General features: G+C 38.2%; 1 protein-coding gene across 3 annotated transcripts; it reads right to left on the bottom strand.

Moving 5' to 3' along the window:
• Positions 1–27,694, bottom strand: LOC124535820 (lysine-specific demethylase 6A). Of its 3 annotated transcripts, none has more exons than XM_047112227.1 (12): positions 27,470–27,694; positions 27,145–27,250; positions 26,073–26,181; positions 25,340–25,448; positions 8,667–8,974; positions 7,244–7,469; positions 6,800–7,057; positions 5,293–5,539; positions 5,034–5,093; positions 4,801–4,915; positions 2,967–3,114; positions 1–2,893 (listed from the first exon to the last, which is right to left on the bottom strand). In XM_047112227.1, exons 1-12 carry the CDS (start codon positions 27,532–27,534, stop codon positions 1,357–1,359), a joined length of 3,288 nt encoding a protein of 1,095 aa, XP_046968183.1. In that variant the 5' UTR covers positions 27,535–27,694; the 3' UTR covers positions 1–1,356. The 3 variants fall into 3 exon arrangements, with proteins under 3 accessions (XP_046968183.1, XP_046968254.1, XP_046968325.1); XM_047112298.1 differs by having other exon boundaries at positions 2,967–3,111; XM_047112369.1 differs by lacking the exons at positions 25,340–25,448; positions 26,073–26,181; positions 27,145–27,250; positions 27,470–27,694 and adding an exon at positions 19,526–19,771.
• Between the last annotated feature and the right edge of the window lie 10 nt (positions 27,695–27,704).

Below are 27,704 nucleotides of genomic sequence, written 5' to 3'. Positions count from 1 at the left end.
TTCGTATTTTACATGTTTAATAAAAATTTAATATTACAGTATAAACAGTAAGGTCGTAAATGGCAGTGATGTTATTATTACTTATAAGTTACAATATTCGCTATACAAGTCCAACACTTCCACATCTCATCCGCGACCGCAACTCCCGGCACCGGGAAATAATACACTCAACGTAATCCCACTAACATATCAATAAAACTTCGAGAGAAATAACCAACGGCCAGTGCCGAGAGCGCGGCGTCACTGCCGACCTTTGCCTAACCATTGCCTAATTTTACGCTGAGCCAAACAATAATTATGCCTAACATTCGTTACGATCCAAATAAAAGGAAACAATTTCATTTAATCGAGTTTATATTTGAATAAATTAATTTTACAATTAGATCCCAATGCAAGTAGCTGACGTGATTTGCAATTTCGTCCACTTTCATTTAGCAAATTGCCTACGAGTACAACATTCTTTGGGACATAGCAGCACTATTCACCAGACCCTCCTAAAACGCAGAGCCTCATTCCGTGCCTTCGCTTACCAACTACTATTCGCTATGAACATTATACTAGGAATCAAAAACTAAAATCATAGTGTGACAAAAATAAATAAAATATCCTTCTATACAAAAATAACACATTTATTGTGGTGAACACCTGAGCACTTGAGACCAAAACGGACCGACCATCGTTCTTCGACCCCGTACTTCCCTTAGCTAACATCTGAACTTATCGACTAAGTGTATCGAAGGCCGCCGCCGAATACTATTAATACGCTACCGCCGGCCACTTGTCGCCGAAAAATTGACTTCACTTTATCAATATCTCTCACAATTACAAAAGTCATCGAAGAGTTTGTAAACTGTAAATTTAACGATTAAAAAATTAGTTTTATCACGACAATATTCGTATCGAACTACAATTTTATACTCACACGCCGTGTATTAAAAATAGATCGCGATTTTTATCATAACTTAAATTATTTTTATTACAGTTGGTCGAAAATGTCAATTTCTCATACAAATTTACGGAAAACTAGCTAGCGACTACCTCGGTATTAATAATGGAGCGAGAGTCGAACATCCACATCCGTCGACTTCCAGCCCTACACTCACGAACGCGGAACGACATTTACATAAGAAACTAGAAAATCCCGATAAACAAAATAAAAGCGTTACGTAGACAAATGAAATACCATAGCACTCTCACACAAAGTAAACAGGTACGTCGACATCACTCGGACAGAATCTGCGCTGCGACCCCGACAGCGTCCCGTCCGTCGATCGCGCGTCCGTCGTCGTCGTCGCCCCGGCTCTCTGCCGGCGGAGGGAACGGAAAGCGTGGCCCCGGACGCGGCGCCGCCGGGCCTCAGTCGGGCGTGGGCGTGGGCGTGGGCGGCAGCGCGGCCGGCGCGTGCAGCGGCGGCGCCGGGCGGTGCAGCGTGAAGGCGTCGTACACCTGCGACAGCTCCTCCACGTGGTGCTCCTCCAGGCACAGGAAGCCCTGCAGCGTGGGGCTGGCGCGGCGCGCGCAGGCCAGGCAGTGCACGACGTGGCGGCGCTCGTGCTCGCGCACCAGCAGCGCGTGCCACACCTCGCGCTCGCACGCGCCGCAGTAGTGCGACGCCTCGCCGCGCGCGCGCCCGTGGAAGCGCACGGGCACGCCGCGCGCGCGCACCGTCTGCAGCGTGCCGGCCGCGGCGCGCAGCGTCTGCAGCAGGCACGTGCGCATGGCGCGGTGCAGGCGCGGGTCCGACACGCGGATGTTGCGCGCCAGGTTCCACGTCAGGTGCACCATCGGCACGATCGACTTGAAGTTCTGCACCTTGTTCCACTCGTAGCGCTCGAGCGCGAGCGAGTACTGGCGCGCGGTCAGCGGGCCGACGTTCCAGGCGATGTTGTTGCACCAGCCGGTGGCCTGCACCCAGTGCACGCAGCCGGCGTTCACCCACACGAGGTCGCCGGGCCGCTGCGTGAAGCGGTACACGGGCACGCCGTGGGCGCGGAGCTCGTCCGGGTCGGGCCACCACGAGCCGTGCAGGTACGACAGGCCGTGGCGGTCGCACAGCTCGCGCACGCCGCCCCAGTAGGCGTCGGGCACGCCGAACCACTCGCAGTCGCCGGGGCCGATGTTGATATTGATCGAGCAGAAGTTATTGTTCTCCTGGTGACCGGGCGTCCGGCTGCCCGGCACCTTCATGTACAGCTGGACGGTGTTCATGCCGAGGATCACGTGGCCGACGTGCGAGAGCATGTTCGCAGCGGAGGCGACGCGCGCGAAAGCCGGAAGCTTCTGCAGCTCGGTGAGTTGCGGGCGCCATTTACGCTCATCCGAGAGGTCGACGTTGGTCCCGAAGCGCAGCATGCGGGCTGTGCGGCGGCGCTTGGCGGGCCCCGAGCCCGACTCCCGCCCGTCCGAATCCGACAGCGCGCCGGCCGAGTGCGCCGGCGCCGCTCCCCGCTCGCGCTCCTCACGCAGGGAGTCCTGGAAGGAGCCCGCCTGGTACTGCGCGTACTTGCGCACCGTCGTATGTGAGCGGTGCGACGCGCAGGCCCACACGCGCCTGCGGCCGCTGGCGTCCCAGTTCTCGTCGGCCGACTGCATGAGCTGCGTGCGCACCTCGACGGCGTGGTCGGGCCACGCCTCGACGAGCGTCTTGGTCGAGAAGAGGCCGAGGTCGAGCTTGAGCGCGGCGGTGAGGCCGCGCACGACGGCGATCGGGTGCTTGAGGCAGAAGTCCTGCAGCTGCGGCGAGAAGGCGTCGCGCTTGGACTCCACGTAGACGAAGGGCGCGGGCGGCGCCAGCTGCTCGGCGGACAGGCGCGGCGGCGGCACGCCGGGCGGCTCGGGCGGCCCGCAGCCGTCGCCCAGCACCGACCACGACGTCGGCGGGCCCGCGTTGTCTCTGTGGGCGGCGGCGCGGCTCGTTAGGATTCCCGCAACGTATTGCTGCTGCAGCAGTAACGGTGTGTACTCACTTGCAGGCGTCCATGATCTGCTTGGCGCTCATGCCGATGTGGAAGGACACGGGCTTGAGGGGATCGGTCTTGAGCGGCTCGAGTTTGACGACAGGCTGTCGTCCGCCCAGCACGGCGTCGCTGCTGTTGACGCTGAGAGGGCTTTCTGCTGGAAAACATTTCTAGTCTCATATCGGAATTTCGGCATTCAGCTCAATGTTTTTACAAAACATAGTATCACAATTTACTACGATTTTACATAATATATTTAGTGTGTAATGTATTGTTGTATGTTATGTTAATTTGACACATCAAGTCTACAATAAAATAACTATAAATTTATAAAAGAATTACTAATCATTTCCATATGTTTTATGCTCGTCCTTTGACAGTATAAAAGTGACTTAAGTGACAATCTATCATTCAAGTACTTAATCAAACGAAGACATTTATCACTAGTTTTTATAATGAGGTTATATACTGACATTGTATACAAAAATACTTATATAAAATATATTACGTTAATACAAGGTATATTAATATTATTTATACAATAACCTAACTGAGTTAGTCATAATGTTTGTAAATTTGACCTAAATAAAATGAAAGGTAAACTTATTGTGAAATAGATACTTCAGTATATATATGGTGTTCTACAAGTAAGGTTCGCGAGAATTGGAACTAATACATATTTATTAAATAAATAACTAAATTTATAAATAAATTATGCTGGAGGAAATACTGACAAGTGCATTTGTATAATATATTTTCCAGAATATTAAATAAGTTGATATTTATAAAAAAATTGAAAATTATTTAAATAATTCAAAGCTTATTGGAAAAATATTAAGGCTATTCTGGAACTTTGAATAACGGTCCTTAGAATACCGCCATCTATGTATGTGACACTATTTTACACGAAATTTATACTTTTTGTATCAAATGCGATCGATCTTAAGTTTTTTTAGAAATCACACGCGCAGATAAAATGTACTTCAATTTGAAATAAGAACACAGTAAAATACGTCAAACATGTTTTTATAATTTAACTTTCAGAAAGAAGGTCCCAACTAAAATTACTACTTAGTTACCATTCATACTGTGTACTGATTTATACTGTAAGTGAGCATTTTGACAGTACAAAAACTTTGTCGAAATTTAAAGTCGAAGGAAGTGAACACGTGTACTCTGTTCCAACCATAACAGGAAAACGACCAAATAAACAAAATTTGACATCAAATCGACGCGATATCATTGGTCGATAGCTATGGATTTGAGAAAAAAGTGTCGATAAAAGTTTTATCGGATTTTTTTTAAGTAAAATTAAAGTGGAAATACACTTATTTGCACTTAAGTGCAATAGTGTTATAAATAAAGATATATTAAACATTAACAATATAGCTGAGTTATTTTTAAAAATCGTGTGTTTTTTTCATGAAATACGTAAATCCATGGTTTGTTAATCTTTTTTCCTACTTCCATTGAGATAGGCTATATATATATTAGCATTTTAGGCCGTTACACACTATAAAGACGTCATATAATATTATCATACTGTATTTAAATTTCGAACAAAACAGTTCATTGAATAAATAAAACTTTTATATTGTTATATCTGAATCGTGCGTATTACGGCACAATGTTGATAGACGCCGCCGCCCGCCGACATCGATTGTGAGGCGATTACGCCTCAATCAGAATTTTAAGTTATTCATATTTTAGTATTACATAAAAATGCTACAAATAATGTTAAATTCCAGCTAAGTTATTATAAAGAGACTTACCATATACAAATATCTAATCTGATCAAAACAACGTGACAGTTTTATTTTTTCTAATTATTTTCATTACTTACTGGTAGTAGGTTCTTTCTTGATATCAGGCTGTGAATCTGAGAATTTCTTCAATAAGTCCTCAGCGAGCGACTCAGCGCTGTCGCCGCTGGCGCAGTTACCTTCGTTTTTCGCCACCTGCGTGCAAGATAGATATTAACAGCCGTCTAAATGGGGCAAAACTTAAAACGACCACATTATGTTACTCTTAAAGCCTAAACCTGCCGCCATTTTGGATAAGGGAGTGAATACAAACCGCACGCGCCCTCGCCGCTTGAGACAGGCGGTACTGTGAGAGCAGCTGTTGCATCAGCGCCTGGAATCGAACCACACACACACAGTCAGCAATTAGAGAACATCTATACACGAACGTGTCAGTGTTATGAGATAAAAAAAATACATAATTATTATAACAAGTTTTCATAGACTTTTTTTACGCTCGTAATTACGATGAATTAAATGATATACACGAATGTTTTTTTTTTTTTTTTAATTTCTACAATCTATCGATGTACTTGCTGCTGCGGCGATAGGTTGTGCGAATTCCTTTGCAGGTATTGCAGCGTTTGAAGTTGGTGGTGAGTGAGCGGCGTGGGCTCGTCCCGTTTGGGCGTCGCGGGCCCCGCTCCCGTCGCCGGCGCCCCGGTCGTCGACGCGCCCGCGCCCGGGTACGGCGGGGGCGCCGCTTTCGGAGCGCGAGACGACATTTCCGCCGAAATGGGCAGATTCCACGCTTCTTCGATCGACGGCAGCGACCGACGTCTGTAGCGAATTCATATAATAATAATATACTTTATTGTACACCACAGTCACACAGTAATTTAACAGTAAAAATGAAATATATACAAAATAAAAGTAGATTCACAATAAGGCGGTCTTATCGCTAGGTAGCGATTTCTACCAGACAACCTTATGGCATATAATTATTTATTCACATATAAAACTTGAAATATTTTTTCCTATTACGTACATAATACATTACCGATAATCCTAAAATACAAATAACTCGAGTCATATACGACAGTTTCCTTATTTCAATATTTAAAATAAGCTAAAAATAATTTTACAATATTTCGGCGTTTGTAACTCGTGTACACATTGACCTCTATACTATCTCATTATGCATAGAAGTTATCATAGTAGCTTGGAACATAGCTCATTTCGTAGGAAACGTGCCAATACAATATAGACTTTACCTAGTTGATTTTAGAAAACGTAATCGATTAACAATTGTCATAGCGTACGGTATCATAAGTGTGATTACTATATCTAGGAAGAATCAATTTCTGAGTATATTATGGTGATTTTATAATAATTTACTTATCACACAGACAATTTGCATGGGAATAGGAAAAGTAATTAAAATGAACCGCTACGATAATGTACTCTCGGCTTATTTATGTATGAGAACGAACCAGTTGCTCTGAACAAGAGATAATCGTCTAATAAGTAAGGAAATCTTTAATTGATTTTATTTCATACGTAACGTTTCAGTATCAAAATTCGAATAATAAATTATTTATATACAAATGTTAATACCGGTATGCATTGCTTGACTTACAATAATTACATATTCATCGACTGATTTCGAAGTATAATGAAACGGATAACGCATTAATTATTTATATATAATTACACTTCACCTTTGTTGATTTTTTAAAGGAATCATTAATTCTATGATAATTAACACAACTTTCCAATGTCATTCATTGTATTGAATAATGAAAACGCTTCACGCTACAGTTGTAGTACGTTCATTTATTTAAATTTTTATTTTAGTTTCGCCGAAACGATAATGTCACAGCTACTAGAATAAATTAACCAGAAATACTATCTCAATCATCTGACAGATTCACGAAGTTTATATCTGAAATCTGGCAATTAGGCATCTTGTGGGAAGTCACTTCCACTAATGCGCTAGCATAATATAACAATAAGTCCACTGGACCTGTAATCACGCTGAGGCAATCCTCCCCTAGAACATTGCGGCTGTACTGAAGCTGAATAAGGGCTAGTACTCACTTGCCGGTGACGGAGGGTACGGGCGCGTGCGCGAGGTGCGCGCGCAGGAAGGCGAGGCGCTGTCGCAGCGGCGCGCTCGCGAGCGTTGCGCGCGCGCCGCCGTTGTTATAACACGCGAACGCGTCGCGAGCCATCGAGCAGCTCTCGTACAGGCTGCCGAGGTTCGTCCACGCGGCCGAGTGGCCCTTGTCGAGCTGCACCGCGCAGATGTACGCTTGAAGCGCGTCCATCGGCTGGTTCTGCTGCTGGTATAGAACGCTGGAAGTGCGGCCTCCGTTATCGTACGCGTATCGTGTCGCCACTTGAATACATAATTCAATTTAGATTGAGCAATCTTTCTAACTTTCTTAGGCAACTTAACATCCGATTCAATCAAGATTTCTATTGAAATAAAAAATAACGTTAAGTAAATAAATGGCGCGATTTTGTCTGATATGAACTAACCCAATCGAACACCAGGTGTCCGCATTCCCTTCTGACTTTTCAACCGAGTTCCTATAAGCGATGAAGGCGTCGTGCACCTTCCCCTGGGCGGCGAAACATCTACCGAGCAGATACAGCCCCGCCCCGGACTCCGGCTCCGCAACGACCGCGCGTTGCAGGCACCAGATAGCGGCACGCGCGCGGGCCGCCGGCTCCCCCAGTGAGGCACAGCGATGGTACATCCAACCTATCATTTTTAATATCAAACCATGTTTCACATGACGTACTGTTTTACATAAAACACGTCATAGGTTTTGTTTAAATTATGTAATCATTAATTAATCTCTAGGAATTTCCATTGGGGTAATATCGTTTTGGATTTACCCTATATATGACGACTGCTCTTCCTGTTTCATAGAGTAGGTAGTATTTACAACGAATATGATAATCGAGGAAGTAAACTCTTCGCCACATACCTCGGTATTTAGGATACTTTGTCCCTAGCAATTATACTGAGTCGGTTTTACTTGAAAATTCAAAAAGAAACACATCGATAGAAAATGTTCATCACCGCGACCCATTTTTTTCCAATTAACAACAGATAAGGAAGGAAACAAAGGAACTATATGAATTCGTCATCGATACGAATATTGAACATGTATCGAAAGTCGATAGAATTGAAATATTTTTAAACCATATTTGTAAGTGTCATATTTTATCTATGTTCTATATGTGTCTATGGCGATATTGACCCTTTACCACAAACTACAATCTTTGCCTTAAAAAATCAATATCAACAAAATAAAACAGAACACAGGTAAGATGGAGACAGCAAATGTTTCACCAGGTTCAAAAAGCAAGCGAAGTCTTAAACACTTTATAATTAATAAAAAAGTTAATTACTTATAATATATTATACTTTTTATTGTACTCTGTAACGATTATTAAATTGATACTCTTATAAAAACAAATATAACGTTAATAAAATACTCAAAAGACCAATTAACAAAATTTATCATCGTACAATTAAAATCATTACAGTTCAATTAATATTTAATTTATTCGTTGCTAAGATTAATTGAGCTTTCGTTTCCGATCGGTTTCATTGCGAAATTGCTCGTGAGATCTGAGAACTGAGACTAGTTTTTAGACCCACTCATTTTCCATCTGTGCTATACTTCCATGTTATACATTCTTAAAACGCGTGTAACCTGTTTATCCACACCGACCTTTACGTGGATATATTCACAAGAGTCCGGACCAGGTAAACATCCCTATAGAATAACAACGGAAGCGAAAATGAGGGTAATGGTGAGACCACTATCAGGACTGGTTTCGCATGTATTCGCAATCATAATAGCTATCCAACTATATTTCCTGTTAACAGTAAATAGACGGGCCTCGGCCGAATACGTATTATTGATTAATAATAAAATATTCTTACCCAGCTGACGACACACATCCGCTTTCAACGTAGACGACAGCTGCGGTTCTTTGAGGAGCCTCTCGTATGCATCCCTCGCCGCTTTCCGTAGTCCTCTGGCCTCGAGGAGATGGGCGGCATGGAAGCTGAGCTCGAGACGCGTGAACGTGGCATCCTGGTGTGGGGCCAGCCTCGCCCGCCTGAAGTGCACCGCCGCGGCGCCCCAGTGTCGCCTCGCTTTGAACATGAGAGCGAGGCGGAGGTGCGCGTCCGCCGCTCGAGAGAAACCCGGCGACACGTACAGCGCCATCTGCAGCGCCTTCGTCGCCCTATTGTGGAAAATCATCACCACCCAAAGTCAACATTGATACGTCCTCGTATCCTTTCTAAATAAATATTTATGTAAATTAAATCTTTGTAAGACCATTCCAAAAGAAGATAAGTATCTACAACTTAAATCGTTCTATGAAGCATGAAGGTGCCTAAATAACGTTTCATTTTGAAAAACAAAAACACGCCTTGTCGTAACCGTTTACGACCCCAGAAATATATACTTCAAACGAAAAATAAATTTAAAATATTTCTAAAGAACGGAAATAAATCTTCAGAAGCAAAAGCCGCTAACAATTGCCAACAGCGAGCCATTCTTTCGTATTTATTGTTTCCAAATATTATGATGAGGGCAATGTCATTTAGCTAAATTTGACCGTTCCCGAAGGTCGGCAGACACATTACGAGTAAAGTAAAAACTAAAGTGCAAAGACCGTCATAAATACAAGGCTTTGTGTAAATATAGCAGCGGGCTCAGTGATCGTCTCCAATATTTTTTTCACTTCAATTCATTATTCGAAAATGTCTTTAGCTCACGCATTGAAATGTTTTTTGTTGTTCCACCTAGCCGTACCAAATTCTAAACCGGTCGGATTTGTAAAGCTTCAAGACAGATTGCATTACATTTTTCGATTCACTAAATATTATGAATTGGGGCCTTAAGACCCGCGGCTTTAATTTCACGTAGAAAAAGCTGTAACATTATATACAATTATTTAAAGATCCAATGGAATAGAATCGTCAAGGAAAAAAAATGGTGTCGTTTTTTGTAGGTCTCATTCGAGGGACAGAGAAAGATTATGGAATGCGGGCATTAGTTTGTGAAGCGTAACGCAAGTGGCAGAAGTAAGAATTGACGCGTCCGTAACATCCGTAAGGTTATTGAAGAGCGCATCACCAGAGCGTAACGTCACCGATGCTCCCGCGGGGTCGATGACCGTCTGAGGTTCGTTCGTGCAATCGATCGGACGATGCAACGCAACGTCTAGACAGTGATCGCAACCCGAATCGGACGCGTATATAACGCCTTTATTTAGATGACCTCCGCTGACATTTGCGAGCCGAAACAAAGGAGCGAGACAGGTGGCGTCCGGTGTTCACCCTGATGCCGAACACTAAAATTAAATGTCGATTACACACACACATGCACGCGCGTTAAGTTGCGGCGACCGAAGAAAGCTTTCACCCACTGCGTCGCCCGCAGCGATGGTCAACATACAATGTACGTTCCTCTCAGCATTCGCATTCATTGTTCTGCCGAGTGCGGCATTATGATTGTTTACTGTCACGCTATATTCAAAAGTATACTTTCCTACAATCTACTAGCAATATTCCGTTCTGAATAAGAGAGTACGCGCAATCGTAACAAAAATCATAAACAAATTTTTGAAAAGGTTACGTCAATCGACTTATGTAACTTATTGTTTATACAACCTTGAATTAAAATCAAGTAAACAAAACGAGAAAAGCAAAAAGTTTACGAAAAGAAATCAAATGTTTTAGATGTTTTCCTTTGCTGGAAAGAAAAAAAACAATGGAAATAAAACGTAGGTATTTATCAAAACGTATTGTGACATAATACTGTTTTTAGAGACTAAAAAATGAAAATAGGACTATTAATCTTTGGAATATCAACATCTAAATAGCTGATATATTCACTAAGGAGTTCAGAACATCAACCAGTTTTGAATACTATTATACAAACATCAGTTTTATTTTACCATTATCATAATATATAAGAAGAAGAAAATGTATACAATTACTTCTATACTATAGCACGGACAAAAACTAATGATCCGTTGGGCGTTATTATATATAAAATCATTTGGTATTTTTATTAAATTGAATAAAGTAATTTGAATAGGGAGTGAACACAAAGACTACGTGGTAACTGATATCACAAGTTTATTCGCACCCCACCCACCAAATGATAACAGACACGCTGTTAACTGAATAACCTTTGCAATCAATAATAAAAATACTGAAATAACACATTCAAGTACATACGTAAAACTTAGTTCACACCTACGCGACAAAGCGAAGCCATGTCAAGCTGGTAACTTGTAAAGTTACGGTCACACTTGTGCAATCATTACAAAGACAGATAAACTATAATGACTTCGTAGTTTTAACATAAAAACGAAACTAAAAAATAACATGAGATTCTTTTCTCCAGTAATAAACTTCATCATAAAATCTATATTAAACCAACATTATAAATAAAATTGTTGTTTCATTATGAAGAATTTAAAGTATTTCTGAATCATGGAATGTACTATGTTAAATATTTACATAAAACAAGTGGTTACGGCTTAGAATGTGAGTAACGAGAACGACTAACGAGGCATATTTCATCGCCTCTTACTCAATAGCTGAATGTACCGCGTACGTATTGATTGCCAGGTCTAGTTTAATATTTACGTCGCTATCAGCATAGTGGAACATTCAACAATGACATTATAATATTATATATATCTTATTGTTAGGATAGTTGCAAATATCTGTATTTTCTAAGAAATACCATTGCTCAGTGTTCCATAATGTGAACCAAACCGACAGAAAAATACAAAACATCGAGGGACGATTATAATAAGACTTACTACCTGCTCAGAGATGCGAACGAACGAATTATTATCAACAAGAGCAGGTAACAAAATTACTTATACAAAACTATTCATACGATTTAAAATTATTTTTAAAGTTGTTGCTATTCAAAACGTTCGTGAAATAAACCATACGGTACGACGCATGTGAATGAGCACCTGGCTGGTAATAGGAGAAATTTTACTAAGTCGAATCGAAGCGGCAGATTCTATCGATGTCGGTGTTTATTAAAGTCGAAACTAGAAAGGCGGAAAATAAATAATGAAGTGTGGAATGCGGCAATTTAATTTCTATTGTGGGCAATTGGTGTGGAGACGCGAGGGCGGGGCGGTGCGGGTCGAGAGGAAGGGCAACGCCATGAGGCAGTTCGGCCTGACCTAGTTCTGAGCACTCGCGGCGGCTCAAGGACGGATCGACTGCTATTTATAGTTCAATCGTTGTTCGTCATAGCATCGCATAGCGCACTCACTTTACATAAATGAAGTAAGTCGGGTACTAGGTGCGCCCCATGTGCCGCGGCACGTGATCCACTGATCGGAAACATTACGAACACTCGAGACTTTCCCACGGCGACGCCGACTTCGCTTTAGTTAACGAAGGGGAAAGAGTGTTATTTAAGCGTTATAATAACCCATTTCCCTATTTACCAGAGGCTAGAGGGACCGTCGCCGGGGATCCGGCAGGTCACGAAGAAATAAGTTCAATGTTTGTAGGACAGATTCGCCGTTTTCTTTTCGAAGTTGTCCTGTTTTCTCGGCAAAATATTCAAGTTCAATCACACATTGTAATTGGTTGCCTAGCTCGTGACGGAGTAGAACGTGATGCAATCATACGATGCACTCAACATCAACCTACAATTCACCTGACTACATTGCATCACGACCTTGGTGCCACGGCAACTGAATGCAACTGCATTTATACAAAGAAATACAAACACTCGTTTCTGCAACATGATACACTACGATATGCAAACTATTCTCAACGAATTATATAAATTGGACAAAGTAACAGCAGGATTTCGTTACTTAATTAGTGTAGTTTTATTTAGTATTTGTTTCGGCTAACACGTATTGCACATATTGATAATGAACGGGCTCGTTTATCGCTGCCGTCATACCAGTTGACCCACTTCTAGTCGATTCGATAACTACCACTAATACACCTACTTGCTACAGTATCGTATGCAATGTCTATTTTAGATTATAAAACCGGCGATTCCTAACGCCAGTAACAGTTATTTCACATTGCATATTCCCATGACCTGTATACGATGTTTATAGCAGACATTGCTGTTGATATTCCAATTTATCTTTGATGTTTATTCATAAAATAATATCACTATCTTACTACTTAGGAATCTAGAAACGTTTGTGTCTATTACCTTTTAAAATCAAGATAATTTTGTATTCGTGATTCGATTTAAACAAAATATCATAACCAATTCTTTACGACTAAGGTTTATTCGTAAAAATGCTTGCAGTCAAAGTCTAAGATAAGAATAAATTTCATTCTTTGATAAGCGTTGAAGCGATATCGAACGTATCCAAGTTTTTAAAATCAATAACATCTAAGCAACAAAGTAAGGAACTATTAGAAACAAGCCGTTTATCCGGTTTAGACACCGGCAAATGCAGTCGCGCACGTAGAGGCCATAGTTACGGTACTTGGAACCTGTATAGCTAGCGACTGTTGGTACGATGAGATAATATATACTCTTGTCAAATAATACAGTAATATTTTCAATGTAAGTAATCGTGAGGGAAATATTTGTCGATTCATAAACATAACTTTTTTAGATAACATACGTATGTTTTTTTTCTATTTATTGCTGCCACACGCAAGTCATTGAATGAAATCCAATTAAACTCAGCGTTCACCGTATGTATATTACCCATGGTCAATTAAATCCAGAGAAATTAATGAGGTAGATTATTTCTATAAAACAAAGAATAAATTCCGAATGTACGGAATAAGTGATAAATATCGCCATAGGAACAATATTATCCGATAATACAGAAACAAGATAACTAGTTACACAATACATTATTTATACCGTGTTACTATAGGAGCAGTGCGAGTGCTGTACACATGAGCACATACAATGCGTAGGCACACCGAGGCCGAGTAATGAGGAAGTGGTCCGCGCACTCATCGCAGCTGCATTATGCGCTTCTACAAATGCATGCGAAATGCATCTATATAAAACCGTTCCATTTGCAGATTGAACGCACACAGACCAACTACGAACTGGTTCGCGAGCTCTTACGAAGATCTACTTACAACCATTGTTCAACAGCAGCCAGATAATAACAAACGTCAGCTGTTTGTTTATTACGTCCATAAAGAATATTAAATAATACATGATCTTGAACTACATTAACGTGATAATTAGATTTTAAACCGAGTACATCATAAAGATTAAAAGAAAATTTTGAAGCATGTCATAAACTTAAAAGTGAAGCTTTCAAATGTTTAGCAGAGCACGCATCGGATTATGCAAAATGAAGTTACCCCAACACGAAAAGCAGAACATTCTGCGCTATTATTACATTACAATCGACAGAGTGCCCTTGAGAAGTACCCCAACAATTCACGGCATACAAGTGTCGTAACAAGTCCAATACTTATTTACATTCAGTAGAATTAAAAACTCTGCCCCATCCCTAACATTACGATTTAGAAGGGTTGAACCCTTTGTGAGAAAATTTAAAGCCATCAACGTCATAGATTTTTTGTCAGACAATAGCGAGGGCACCAATACATACGCGAACGAAAGCCGCGCATACAAGCGGCCATATGTATTAGTTGGGCATTTTAGGGCCGTGGGACTCGGGTCTCGGAGAGAGGTTATCGTTCAACAGTGACGTAAGGCTGTGTCGCAAGTTTCGAACACGGAACGGAGCCCTTTCCATTGCTCCTTTTTTGCGGTCACCGGACGCTTTCTAATGCTTATTGTAGATGACGACAACGACATTAGTACGGATCGACATCCGTGAGAACACCTTCCTTTCCTTGTGATTTAATTATGTGTAGAATGTTGATAACGTGAAACCCGTTACGTACGTACCATGAGAACGCAATGAGTCACCGTAAATCATCATTTTATTAAGAAACATTTCGCATGAAGGAATAACGAGAACACCTACGATGACACATTAATTTAATCATGGCTATATAGGAAGTAATCTAGAATAAGAGGTACTGTTGTTTAGCAAGCTGACAACCCTGTTGCCAAACGTAGTGTTAGATATCGCAAGTTGTTAAATATTTTTTAATTAATGTAAATTAGATTAAGATAACTCGCAGCATCGCGCTAGATCGTTTTCCATTATTTATCAGTGCCTTTGAAAACCCACACATCAAGTTACATTTTCTATATAAATATTAGTCTTTCATATTATGATACTTAAAAAAACTCGACGGAAGTTATATGAATTTATCACGAAAACGAAAATTTGATAGAATAATTCGTATATTTCGTACGTATAAACATGATAATGGGGATTTTTTATTTTTTGCGAAAAATATTACGTATAAGATATGATCACAGGAGCTTCATGTAAGCTAGGAGGTGCGGACACGGCCTTGTGGCGTCACGTTACGCCGGTCGGTGACGCGGCTTGTGACGTACGGCTTTTTTCGCGGAAATTCCGCCGCGGCCATCGCTCGCGGATAGCTCGACTTCGCACTCCGTACCGGCTATGTCTTACATAAATGTCAACCGTGACGTAATTATCCTTGATCGTTCATATTTAATTTGGGTGACAATTTTAAGAGGCAATTACTAACGTAGTATCTGTTAATTTTTTTTGGGGAACGAAAATTTTAATGAATATCATGTTCATTATAAATTATTTAGTCATTATTTTTAGTATCGAAGTATAATAAGTGCTAGTGGATTTTAATAATTAACAATGTTTCCTTTTATGTAATACCGCGACTCTCAATCGAGGTTCTCATTATCAACAGACAGCGCACTCGTGTTCGGAACGTGTAAACAAGAGCCGTAGTATAAAAACTAGGGCAAGCTGCTTGACACAGTTCATGTTATACGTAGGAGACTGGCCCTACACACGTAGGCGGTTGACGCAACCTAAACAAAGACGAAGGGCAAAAGATTGCTTCATGTACAAAACTTTCATAACCCACATGAATGTTAGGCACATTTATATACATGTTATTACTTTCCAAACAAAATAGTCAGCTCAGTCGAGTAGGATATAAACAAATAGAATAGAACAAAGAGAATTTAAGTATATTATTTAAGTCTCAGCTAAGTTTGTTCAATATTTGTTGCAGGAAGCGAGTGTTCAAATGCTGAGAGGTCATTGACAGAGAGAAGACGCTTGCAGCGACTGCAGCGAGCGAGTTCCGGTGCACTACGCAGGTATAAATAGTGATCCGTTAGTGTCGACGACCGGGGACCGAGCGACTAATGTATACTCCTCTTTTGAATAACTAAATGATCTGACCTATTTCGAGCTCCAAACATTATAATTATAACAGGACGAAGCCAATGTAAAATCGAAAAGTCGCCCCCACTTCGGGGTATGGGGTCGTTGCGACGAGGCGCATAGCCCTAAACGCGGGATAAAGGGCGAAGATGGTTTGGGTAGGGAGGACGCATGGCTAATAACGCGTACTCCCTTAGTCGGCAATTCGATTGAGGTACAGTGTTGCGCGCGCTGCCCCTTTCTGACACGGTCCTGTATGTAGAAGGGCCAATGCGTACGTGACGCGGCGCACGCTGCGAAGGGGGGGAGGAGGTCTGTCTGTAGTGCTGTGCCCCACCCGCGTGTCTTGCTTTACTTAGATGCACTCTTTGGTTAAGGTTGAAGAACGCATTTATAAGTACTTGGCAGTTATCCATTACTGAATATTATTTATCTTTTCATAAAGAAGCGTTTCAAATGAAGTTAAAACGAAACGAAAACGCCTCAAATCGTTAACAAATTCCGGTTAGACCCGCTATTTTGTTACCATGCTCAAGTCGGCGAGCCATTCCCGCAATCTCACGTTTAACATAGGTAACGTTGCTTTTGTGACGTAAGCGGCGATTATAATAGCAACAAACAGTATATAGTTAACGTATTTTTTTTTACTCTTCTAGTTCATAAATACATTTGATTAACGAAAATGTATACCAAACTTGTCACAAAGAAAAAAAACGTAAATTACTCTATGGGTTCTAAAAGCTTTTCAAACGAAACGAGTTTAAAAATTCAAGAAAGGTAAATGGCACAAGGTCAGTGCCATTGCATCTGCAAGTTAATTGCACGCCCACATAAAACGAACACGGCACGCGTCGAGGGCGGCTCAAATAACCGGTCGTCATAAAACAGGCCATTTGCGAAAACACAGGAACATCTTTTCAGAACTTTGACACGAGCGAGTTTATGTACGACCGGCGCGGTAATAAATACGAATAAAAACAAAGGCCAGTAATGGAGATGAGACAATATGTTGTTTTGTAAACGCATCTATAGATCGCATACTAACATAAACATTATGTATCTTGAGAGTATTTCAATTTGAATTATATGAATTTCCAAAACGCTTTTCTTTACAGATTGGTATTCTCTATGAAATCTAATATCTAGAATAGTAAGCAAATATTTTGACAATATACAATGTTAGTGTTTAAATAGTAATTTGAATCAAATATAAATGGATTTCTCATCATAATGTTTTACCCAAATCCATTTTATCTACGAAACTAATAATGAAGAGTGTGTGAATAGAAATATGTACACGGTTTTATTGAGCCGTCACGAGCACGTAATCTAGCCAGGTTGTTACCATGGGCGATAAACTACACGAATATTTAAATAGTTACGATTATTTTATAGCTATTACATTTGTTATATCTCATATATGAAATGAGTTAACTTAACAACATTTGTTTTTCTACTTAAGGCTTCGAAGGCGATACTAATGATTGGAAATTCTTAAATAGGAACCCACACCGTAACAGACAGATGCTTCGTTGCCATTTCGAAGCTTGTTATTTCGCAGTCTTAATAGAAAATATATCGCACTATAATGATGTAATGTTAAGAACAAAATAGCTTTGCAAGACGCAGCTGATGCGATGACAGGTGTAGTGGCAGCCGGCGAGCACCTGCCTGGCACGTGCCACCGCAAGCTGCAGGCTCTAAACCATAATAGCTTCCACTCCTAACGCACAATTTCCTCAACGAACTATACATTATAGCAAGCAACTGCCACTACAAATGCTAAACCAGTTATGTAATGCAAGAAAAACATCCCGTTCCTGACATGATACGCTCAAACAAAGAACGATTACTATGAGAATCGCTGCGGATGAATACACCTCGAATAGTAATGACTTAATATATTAAATAATTCCTTGAAAAATAAACGTTTACGATTTCTATTTAAATCGATTCTCTATAACTTCTGTCGCTTTGAATTTATGAATGATAATGCTTGTTTTCCGAATCGTATGACTAATTCTCAAATTTTAATAAAATGAGGAAAAAGATTAATCTTCTCCAAACATTTTTATTTTACATAACTGAACGGATCAAGTTTTTAAAACTTGTAAAGCGAGTCACTAGTCGAGATTATTACTTGATGGGAACCTAATGTGATACCGTTATGGTTTACGATTCGTTACAATCAACTGATCCACAGATAAAACAAGCGATACGAAAGATACGCACGTTATGTAATTGATACAATTTACATGCGTAACGCAATACGAGGTCAAGTTTGCCATTTAGCAGAAGGATATAAAAAAAATCCGAATAATTATAAACTTGTTTTACGTTTATCTTAAAATTTTCTTCTATACAGTAGCAAGAACTTTTATGGATAAAAAGATAACGAGATTGAAGTATGTGTTTATAAAGTATTTTGAAAAATACCCCACACTTAACAATTCTACTGTCGTCAAACTAGAGGTACGGTTTTCCCAGAGTTTAGATTCGAGTAATTACACATTTCATTGTGATCGGCCAGCTCATTAAATTTCCGATCATATCCTCAGGCGAACACTACCGGTCCGGCTACCAATGACGTGCGGACAAAAATGCGCGAAACTACCGACTATGTAGATACATGACTCACTTTCCTGAACACACGTAACAATTATGACACCGTTCATCGCTCAACTTTTACTCGAGCATGACGGCGGACAAATAAAAATGCTCCTCCTTAGTTAGGCCATAAAAGAAATTTAATATAAATTTGACCAGACAAAGAAACAATGAATAAAGCTTAGATATATAGGTACTGCATTAGATGTATTCGTTAAGAAAATATTAATTTAACATACAAATATACGGGTAGTACTAATACAACATTGAATAAAGAAACAGTATATATAGTGCTTTAGCACCGTTAAGTTAGTGGGCACTATGCATAGCTGTATGATACCCACCGACGTGTGATGTTTAACAATGAAGCACGAAGCGGATGCATTAGCGCTGCACAGTGGCAGCGCGAGGTGGCAGCGAGCGGCTAGACGGGCTAGACGAGGGAGAGGCGAGGTTTGGCATCGCGTGCTGCAGTCTTGCGACTTGCGGCCACACTCCACCGACCTACATTTTATGCGCCGGCGAGCTCATTATTTACTAGTCGGGCCGCACACGCATCGCTCGCCCTCGTAACTTCGCCACCCCTTCGTGATCTCGCAACTATCATTTTCGCAATTGGCTGCAAAATTAGGGGAAGGATCGACTGACTACCTGCGAAAACACTACAAAAAATACACTAACCATGCACACAAACAAAAAACGCGACCTCCCGACGGAGCCAGGTTCGGAGCCGTCGATGTAGGTGTCTACATTTTGGAAACAAAACAAAATAAAATAAAGTCGCGTGCGAACGCGACATAGGGATACGGGCGGCAGGTTGAGAGAGTGAGGCGGCACGAGAGCCGACGTAAACAAACCACGGTCGGGAGCTTCGACCGTACTCACCATTTTGGGGATCCTCCGATCCAGGGTGAATTGATATGGCCGCAGTGGCCCACGTAGTGAAGAGCGGGGATGTCGTTAGAAAAATCAGCACAAGCACAGTCACACAGGATGGTTCAAGGCACGCACTCGATAAATAAAAACATCGACCACGACACGTCCCGTCCTACACTACGTTCACGGCCCGCGCCAATGCAGTTTACGTCACCGCATCCCGCTCCCGACTGGCTGAACGCGGCGCGAGCGAGCGACGACCTCGCGCTGCAGCGTGCACCGTCCCGCGCCGCGCACCCCGCCGCGCCCTACCGACAGGGCCCCCGCCCGCGCAGACCCTACCGCTCCCTATGCTCCGCGCAGTTCGCGCTCGTCCTACGTCCGGTGAATCACGAACACAGATTATACTATCGCGACGAATATCTCTACACGACATCCTATACAAGATGCTTTTTTTAGGTACCTATACCAAAATGTGTTTAAATTGTCGAGCCATCCGGTTTGTTGCCGAACGCCATAGAATTTTATAAATATATATTCGTTTAATAATATGAAATGGTTTCTAAAAATGCTATTGATTAAATCTGATCAATATTATAAAGATTAATGAATGAATTATCAAAGATAATTACAGTTATTGTATGTTTCCTATACAATAATTATATCAAATTGCGATTAAGCTAAAACTACTTATTATATTTTTCTATTCGTCGAGTATATTAATAATAATATGAATCAGAGAATTATTATAATTTTGTTTTGAATAATTTTTAAATCCGTATTTTTTTATTAAAACTAGTATCACGTGTGGTCGAATATCGCGCATTATTAATTTTCTTAGGGCAAACTCGAGTCCCATCCATTTTGTGTATGATATCACTCCATTCTATTTATTTATAATAAAATTAAAAAGTAATTAAAGTAAACGTAAAACAAGGGTTATATATTTAATGATAATGAGTTGTTACTATTGCAACATCCGTAGTTAATATTTTTTCCAAAATACAATATATGTATTTGAATTAAAAAAATATGTTTTTTAAATTTTATCTGTTTTACTTTAAGTTACGCTTTTTATAGAAAACACCGTAACACAAGTGTAGCAGATAACTGTAATGGTGTAGCGGTGAAAAACTCTAAGCTTTCTCCTGAACATAAAAGAAAAACCCAGAAAAGAGACATTTGCAGAATTACTTTCTTTTTATAAGTGTATAATATTGATTTTGACTTTATTCCTTTATTCAACTAGAAGCGTTAAACTTCATTATCGATTTTCGAAAACGGCGAAAACCAATATGAAGTACAATCTCAGAAAATCTCAGAATAAAAGATTATTTTTTTTTTTATATAAAAAAAATGAAAACGATGTAATAAGTAATTATTTCATAAAAGATAATAAGTACAATAATAAATCAGCATTGCAGGTACATCAGTAACAAGATTAATTTTAGTTATATTTTCAGATACATAAATAATATTGACTGTTTAAAAATAAAAATTGTTAGCACAGAAATATTAAAGTTAATCGGCAAGTTAAGGCTATGCTGTATAAATAGTAAAATAGAATACAACACTAATAAATATTGAAACTGCCGAAATTGTCTAACAGTCATCTTCGCCTTCGAAGAAATAGACTTTTTGCAGTACCTCGCCATATTGATACTAGACATATTATGCACCAAAGCTGCGTTTTTTGTCATCATTTTACGTCATTTGGGCATATCACCCGTTACCTTCATCCACAAAGAACTCTCTCAATTATAATAATCAGAGATCTTAAAATAATTGCAAATTGTCACTAGTAATAGCTAATTGTTTGTTAAATTATGTATCAAAGATTATGAAAATACATTTTTTATGTAATTCTTACGGCTCTAATCACCAATAAACCTGTCTAAAATAAAAAATCCTATGGGCAATCGAAATTTATGAGGTTCTAGCAGCCATTTTGATTAAGAAACGGCTTTCAATTTTCAGTAGTGTTTCGCAAATCACCATGGGGGGTTATAGTGTTGCTCATCGTGAGCAAATCATCAGATTTTTTGTTCAAAATCAATTTCCTCCTTCAATTGTACAAATCACGTTATGTGCAGACTATTCAACATCAGTGGGAAAATTACTTGGTAAATAATTAACCAAGATCCGAATGTCACCGACACGGCACAAACCAACAAACCCAGGTGCTTAATGTAAAACGACTAAAGTCAACGCTACGAGTTCACTGAATGGGCTCTTGAGTATTTTAAATTTGATCCAAAATAATTTGGTAACGAATTCCACTTTACCAAAATTTAATTAGACACTTATCAACAAGAAATTACACCACAACAAGGCGGATTTTAGCGTGGGAACATCTTCCAAAATCGACTCAAAACTAGTAATATCATACCGACAGATCAGTGATAGGCAATTCTTCATTAGGATTATTGAATATAAATAGTTATTTGCTTAGGGTAAATCAGTTAATAGTCTATCGTCTAGTAAAACGTTAACTTTAAACATTCCTCGTTTAACTTATTTAATATTTATTTACAATGCAGAAATACCATTTCTGTCTGCATTTCCATAAAAATGCAATTGTAATGCTACTATTCTAGTAGTTAGCTAACAATGTCAGCAACTGTGTGATAATAAACAAACAATATTAATTTCATTCGTTTGGGCATTTTAAGTTGAGGCATTAATATGCTTACTGGCGTCAGAAAATGGGACCGTCACGGGACATCGGTAGATGTGACATATCAAAATTGTATTGAAATAATTTATAACAAATTTTGTTTTCTTTTTTATGAGATAGGTGGCAAACGAGCAGGAGGCTCGCCTGATGGAAAGTGACTAACACCGCCCATGGACATCTGCAACACCAGGGGGCTTGCAAGTGCATTGCCGGCCTTTAACGAAGGACCTTAAGGCCTTTAAATTTTTTTGGTAACGTCGTTACTCCTGATTTTCCATAACTCAAGTGCTTTAGCTACTTACATTGGGATCAGAGTAATGTATGTGATGTTGTCCAACATTTGTTTATTTAATTTATTTAATTAAATTAATTAAACGATATTTAGTACACAGACAGGACACGAGGTATATGTTATATCCGCCACGCCACACAAAGGAGTTCAAAGCAGCGAAATAAAATGAAATATGTGTCGTTAAGATCAGATTTCGTGGCTCACGTAGTTATTTAAAATAGAGACGGCTAAAGCTATTAATATGATATCGATATAACAGGATATGTTTTATCGATACCTATGAAGAAGTCGCACCTTCTCACGCTTGAACTGAAAATATGGGTATCCAAATTAACATATTCACTGCCAGTTTTATTAAGTTAAAAGTTATTTACCTTACTGATTAATATTATTAGCAATTTATTAAAATTAACATTATTCATCCGATTTAAATTAAGACAGCTGGCGTAACGAGAGTGGATTTTATATTCGCGATATTAACAAAGTGTCAATTAATTATAGAACTTTGAATATTGTTGTTTCAATAACAACATTCAATAACAACTCTCACACTGAATGGCGACTAGATACCATTTGTTATTTGTATATATCTGTATATTTGTATGTATTTATGTATGACTTTATGTATCTAGCTATATGTATGTAGTAGTTTATGTATGTATTTTATTATTTGTATCTATGTATGTAGTCTATTTTACACCACCTACCATCTCTCTGTTGGCTACTACTCCATATCACCTCGGTTGTCTGGAAAAAATCCGGTTGTACCATATTTTCTTTATGTGTACTTACTATAAGGCTAATCTGTTTAATTTGTGGTGTACAATAAAGTATTTAAATAAATAAATAAACATTTCTTATACACGGATATTTACTAATGTATAGTAGTATAGTGTAGTAAAAATCTGGTAAACGACCCTAATTTACGTAGTAATATTAAGACGATACTATCGTGACGATAATGTCCCCTAACCGGTTCCGGCCTCGACGGCCATTCTCAAGGGGTCTCGACAACTAATCCGAACATTTTATACTGAACAAGTGAGTGCACCAACAGATATACTATGTAAACGGCAAATCCAACGCGGTACTAACTTTGCTTAATGGAAAGCCTTTGTGCAATTCTGTGTGGGTCACACACATCCTATACTACCGCCAAGGAGTGAGTTATTACTGTTGTTTTCCGATTTGAATGAGCGAAGTGAGCCAATGTAAGAAGCAAGAAGGAGAGAAGTAACATCTTAGTTTCTAAAGTTACTTGCACATTGTCAAGTTGAAAAAAAAAGAAAACGAAAATAATGTTCAGGCAGGACCAAGTCTTGTGTGACTTGCGAAGCGTGGTCGCAAATAGTTGATTCTGTAATTGCCCATCTGGAATCTGCAGCCTTAAAGTATAATGATTATTATTTCATGACGCTTCACTATCTTTAAGTGACGGTGACTGCATGACATCAAGAGAAAATATATTTGCTCGTATGCATACCCAAAATAAATAAGCTGTGCAAAAAATAATAAGTAAAAATTTAATTTAAATAGTTACTGTAACTACGCTCTACAAACTTATTCAATAAATCTAAACGTTTTGTAGATCTACAGATTTTTCATGATAAATTTCCTTGTATTTCATATAGTTTTGGCATCGTTTACTGGAAAACAATGACCACAGACCAATAACTTTTTTTTACGTCGCAATTAATCGATTGAGTGGTGGTTTGCTTAGACTGAATTTACTCTTCTAGCTGAAGTATCCCTTTAATAACCAAACAGAACATGGCGCGCACCACGCAGATCCACTTAATCATTTTAACGTCCTAGTGACCAGCTATATGAAATACCTGGTCTTTACACTGACTACTGCGGCTTTGGAGGAGGGCTTCGAGCGTCATGACATGACCCTAGATCTGCAAGGTAGCAGATGACTAGAATTCTACCTAATCATAAAAATAATGTTTTGCCACCATCGTGAATTCGATAACCCCCTCGACGCGACAACTATTTTTCTTTGCATCCAACGCTAGAAAACTAAACTCCAGAGCTTGAAAACAAAACTGCCTATCTAATCCTCTCCCTTCTGAGAGGAAGGTAATGAAGAATGTATCTATGTTTGAATGTTTCTTACCTTGCATTTGGTGGTCATAAAAAGTATTTTCTGTTATATATAATATAAATAGTACCATAGTAGTAGTAGTAGTAGTAGTAGGTACTATTTATATTATATATTTTTACTTATACTCTCAAGCCTAATAGAAGATTTTTTTTTAATTTTTTACGAAATTCTAACATAATTTTGACAAAAATTGAATTTTATTTTTGACTTGATAAACGGGTAAATAAGATATAGCGAAATTTATAGTAAATAAGATATAAAATTTGAATTGACAGCACAAATATTGTTGGCAGCTTTTGCTATTATAATTACAGTATCAAAGCTTGCTCGCAGTTACTCACGAGAAACCTTCATGATTGACAGACTAATACTTTCCTTTATTTAGAAATAGTCCAATCAAATATAAATAAGCAACTGATAAATAACTAGTGTCTTGAAAATACTCTAAAAAATATACATAATATCTATGAAACTACTAGACCAATTTTAATTAAACTTCACTGTTCCCTAAGTTGAAGTGTATTTAACTAAAATTAAAAATGATTATTTCAATACGACCTTTAGTTTTCGAGAAATTCGTGGACAAACATTCATAGAAACATACACTTACAACATTAAGCACACATGCTTACAAGCCTAAATGGATCATTATACTCAAATATAATTAAATTCCAACAATGTTAAATACATACATGTTGAACTGATTTTTTTGGAATTTGGTTAATAAAATATAAAAATGTCACTAACCAGTCAAAAGCATTGTAATGGTAATAACACAGGCCCAGTCCATACAGGAAGAGTGGATCTTTCCAATTATCTTGCTCCAAAGCATAAAACTTCTGATAAGCAGACATTGCTGTAACAAATAATTGTTCATTACTTATAACGTAAATATATTGCACAAATTAAAATAGCGATAGATTATTTTTAAATTTTACATGTTGTCACAAATTATTTTTTATATCAAAACTGTTTTGTATCAATATGTTCGTTATAAATACAATCGATAAGTTTCAGTAATGCAGAAATTTAACTATTGATGCTCAATATTCCTATTTGATTCTAGAAATCTAGTAATAAAAATATTTTTCCAGTTCCTCAACATACATAATTTTATAGGTTTTCCAATTATGCTTTTTTATGGAAGAAATAGAATAATAAAATTATTGATCTGATAGAAATCAAAAAAATATATATATGAGAAAAATATATTAATATATTATCCTGGTTGTCATTAAAATAATGTGTCAAAAATTTTAGTCCAAAGTTTATTTTACCAATATTATTTTATACTATAATATTTTAACTTTTCCTCATATTGTCTGTAAATAAACAATTACGAAAAACTTATGGAATATCTAATCTAATTTTTTCATAAGGAAATACAATTCTAAAATTTAATTTAATTTGTGGCAATCCTTATTGTTTATAATTTATCAATGAAATTGGATATATTCTTTGTTCATCTTTCAAATTTTACCTTTTGCGTAATCTTCCAGTAGTAAATGAAAGTGACCCAACTTGCAATAAGTCTTAGGGTCTATGCATATGTCTCTTCTAGCTCCAGGGGAACAAGCCCTCTCTTCCTCCTATAAAAAATAAAAATAAAATGTTAATAATTTCCAGCTACTTTTATAATAAATATAAAAATAACCTATTATAGTTGAAGGTTCATTTGGTAATAACTATAAACATATAAATAGATAAAGGTAAAGCAGTTTTTCCTACACCATTTGTCAACCCTCATACTTTTTTGTAAGGAAAAAGATGACAAGTTTTACCAAAAACTAGTTAATGATACTAAGAAAGTATTTTTTTATTATTTTCAAATTATGACACCCATATGGATCTATTAATTATCAAAGGGTGAATAATTTAATAAATTGTCATAAATCCTGTTTAATGACCATTTCACTTCTAAAAAGTAAGACAGAAACTGCTCTAATTTCAGTAATCAAAATATAAAGAATGTTATGAAAAAAAAAATCAAATAAGAAACAATTTGTGCATATGATTTGTGAATTTGGCTATGTTAGAGTAATATGGTTGAGATTAATTAATGGACAAATAATCATTGATCAAGATCTAAAATAATGTATTAACACTATTTATGAAGAAATCCCATTTTGATCATGTAGGAGGTTATTATATAACAATTTTGTAAATAATATAAGAGGCTAAGCTGAATAACGTTATATGATGTAGGAAGTAATATTAATTGTTACGGACTGAACAGTTTACAGTGCATAATATAGCTGAGCTATTAGTAAATGGCATTAAATATCTGGATCAAAGGTTAGGTCCAGACAAACAATCTCATCTACTCTAATTGGAATAAGCTATAGAAAGCTTTATGTACGACTATTTTTAACAATATTGATTATTACTTCCTTTCTTAAACTCACACTATATAGAGTATTATTAGACTTGTCTGAAGTTTCAAAATAATCTTACTAAGAAAACAGTGTCACACTTAAATATTTCTTCCTTTATAAACATGTATATACAAGAAACTATGTGATTTTTAAATATAGTTTACATTCTGATAGTACCTTAACTTGCACCAACATTCCTTCCAAGTACTTGACAGCTTTAAGGACCAGTGCCCGGGTTCTGCCATGTTCACTGCCACGAAGTTTAAGAAAACCAAATTGTCGACTGTAAAATTTAATTAAATATACAATTATTTAATTATATTTCAAATATTACATTATTAAATTTACTTTTAAAAAAATATTTAATTGTTATTGACAAAATACTTTAATAGGAAATAATATATAAGGAATAATGAATTTATAACACGCATTAAAGAATATAAACTAAATCAAGTTACTTAAAAACAAAAGTTTAATACAAAATAATAACAACTTATGATACCTGTCAAGCTCTGACAAAACTTGTAGCTCTTGCGAGGTTAGATGCAACTCTTCTTTTTCATCCATTTTTGATTCAATAATGTTTTTATAACATTTATAACACGCCGATTACAAATATTTTATTCACCAATGAATTTAATTAGGGGTGGAAATCGTTTTTTCATAGTAAATTGTCAATTTCATATAATTAAAGTTGTACTAGTTTATGACACCGACATAAACGAAGCATGAACGAC

Source organism: Vanessa cardui, chromosome 1 (genome assembly GCF_905220365.1).
Source record: "Vanessa cardui chromosome 1, ilVanCard2.1, whole genome shotgun sequence".
In the NCBI taxonomy this organism is placed as follows: domain Eukaryota; kingdom Metazoa; phylum Arthropoda; class Insecta; order Lepidoptera; family Nymphalidae; genus Vanessa; species Vanessa cardui.
The sequence above is the reverse complement of the archived record's forward strand: the minus strand, read 5'-3'. Positions and strand labels throughout refer to the sequence as shown.

Coding starts and splice junctions, on each gene's coding strand:
- LOC124535820 (XM_047112227.1), bottom strand. CDS start 27,534: ATGGATGAAAAAGAAGAGTTGCATCTAACCTCGCAAGAGCTACAAGTT. Junction 4,916..5,033: donor AAGCGGCGAGGGCGCGTGCG/GTTTGTATTCAC, acceptor TCTTGCACGCAG/GTGGCGAAAAACGAAGGTAA. Junction 2,894..2,966: donor CAGATCATGGACGCCTGCAA/GTGAGTACACAC, acceptor CGCCGCCCACAG/AGACAACGCGGGCCCGCCGA.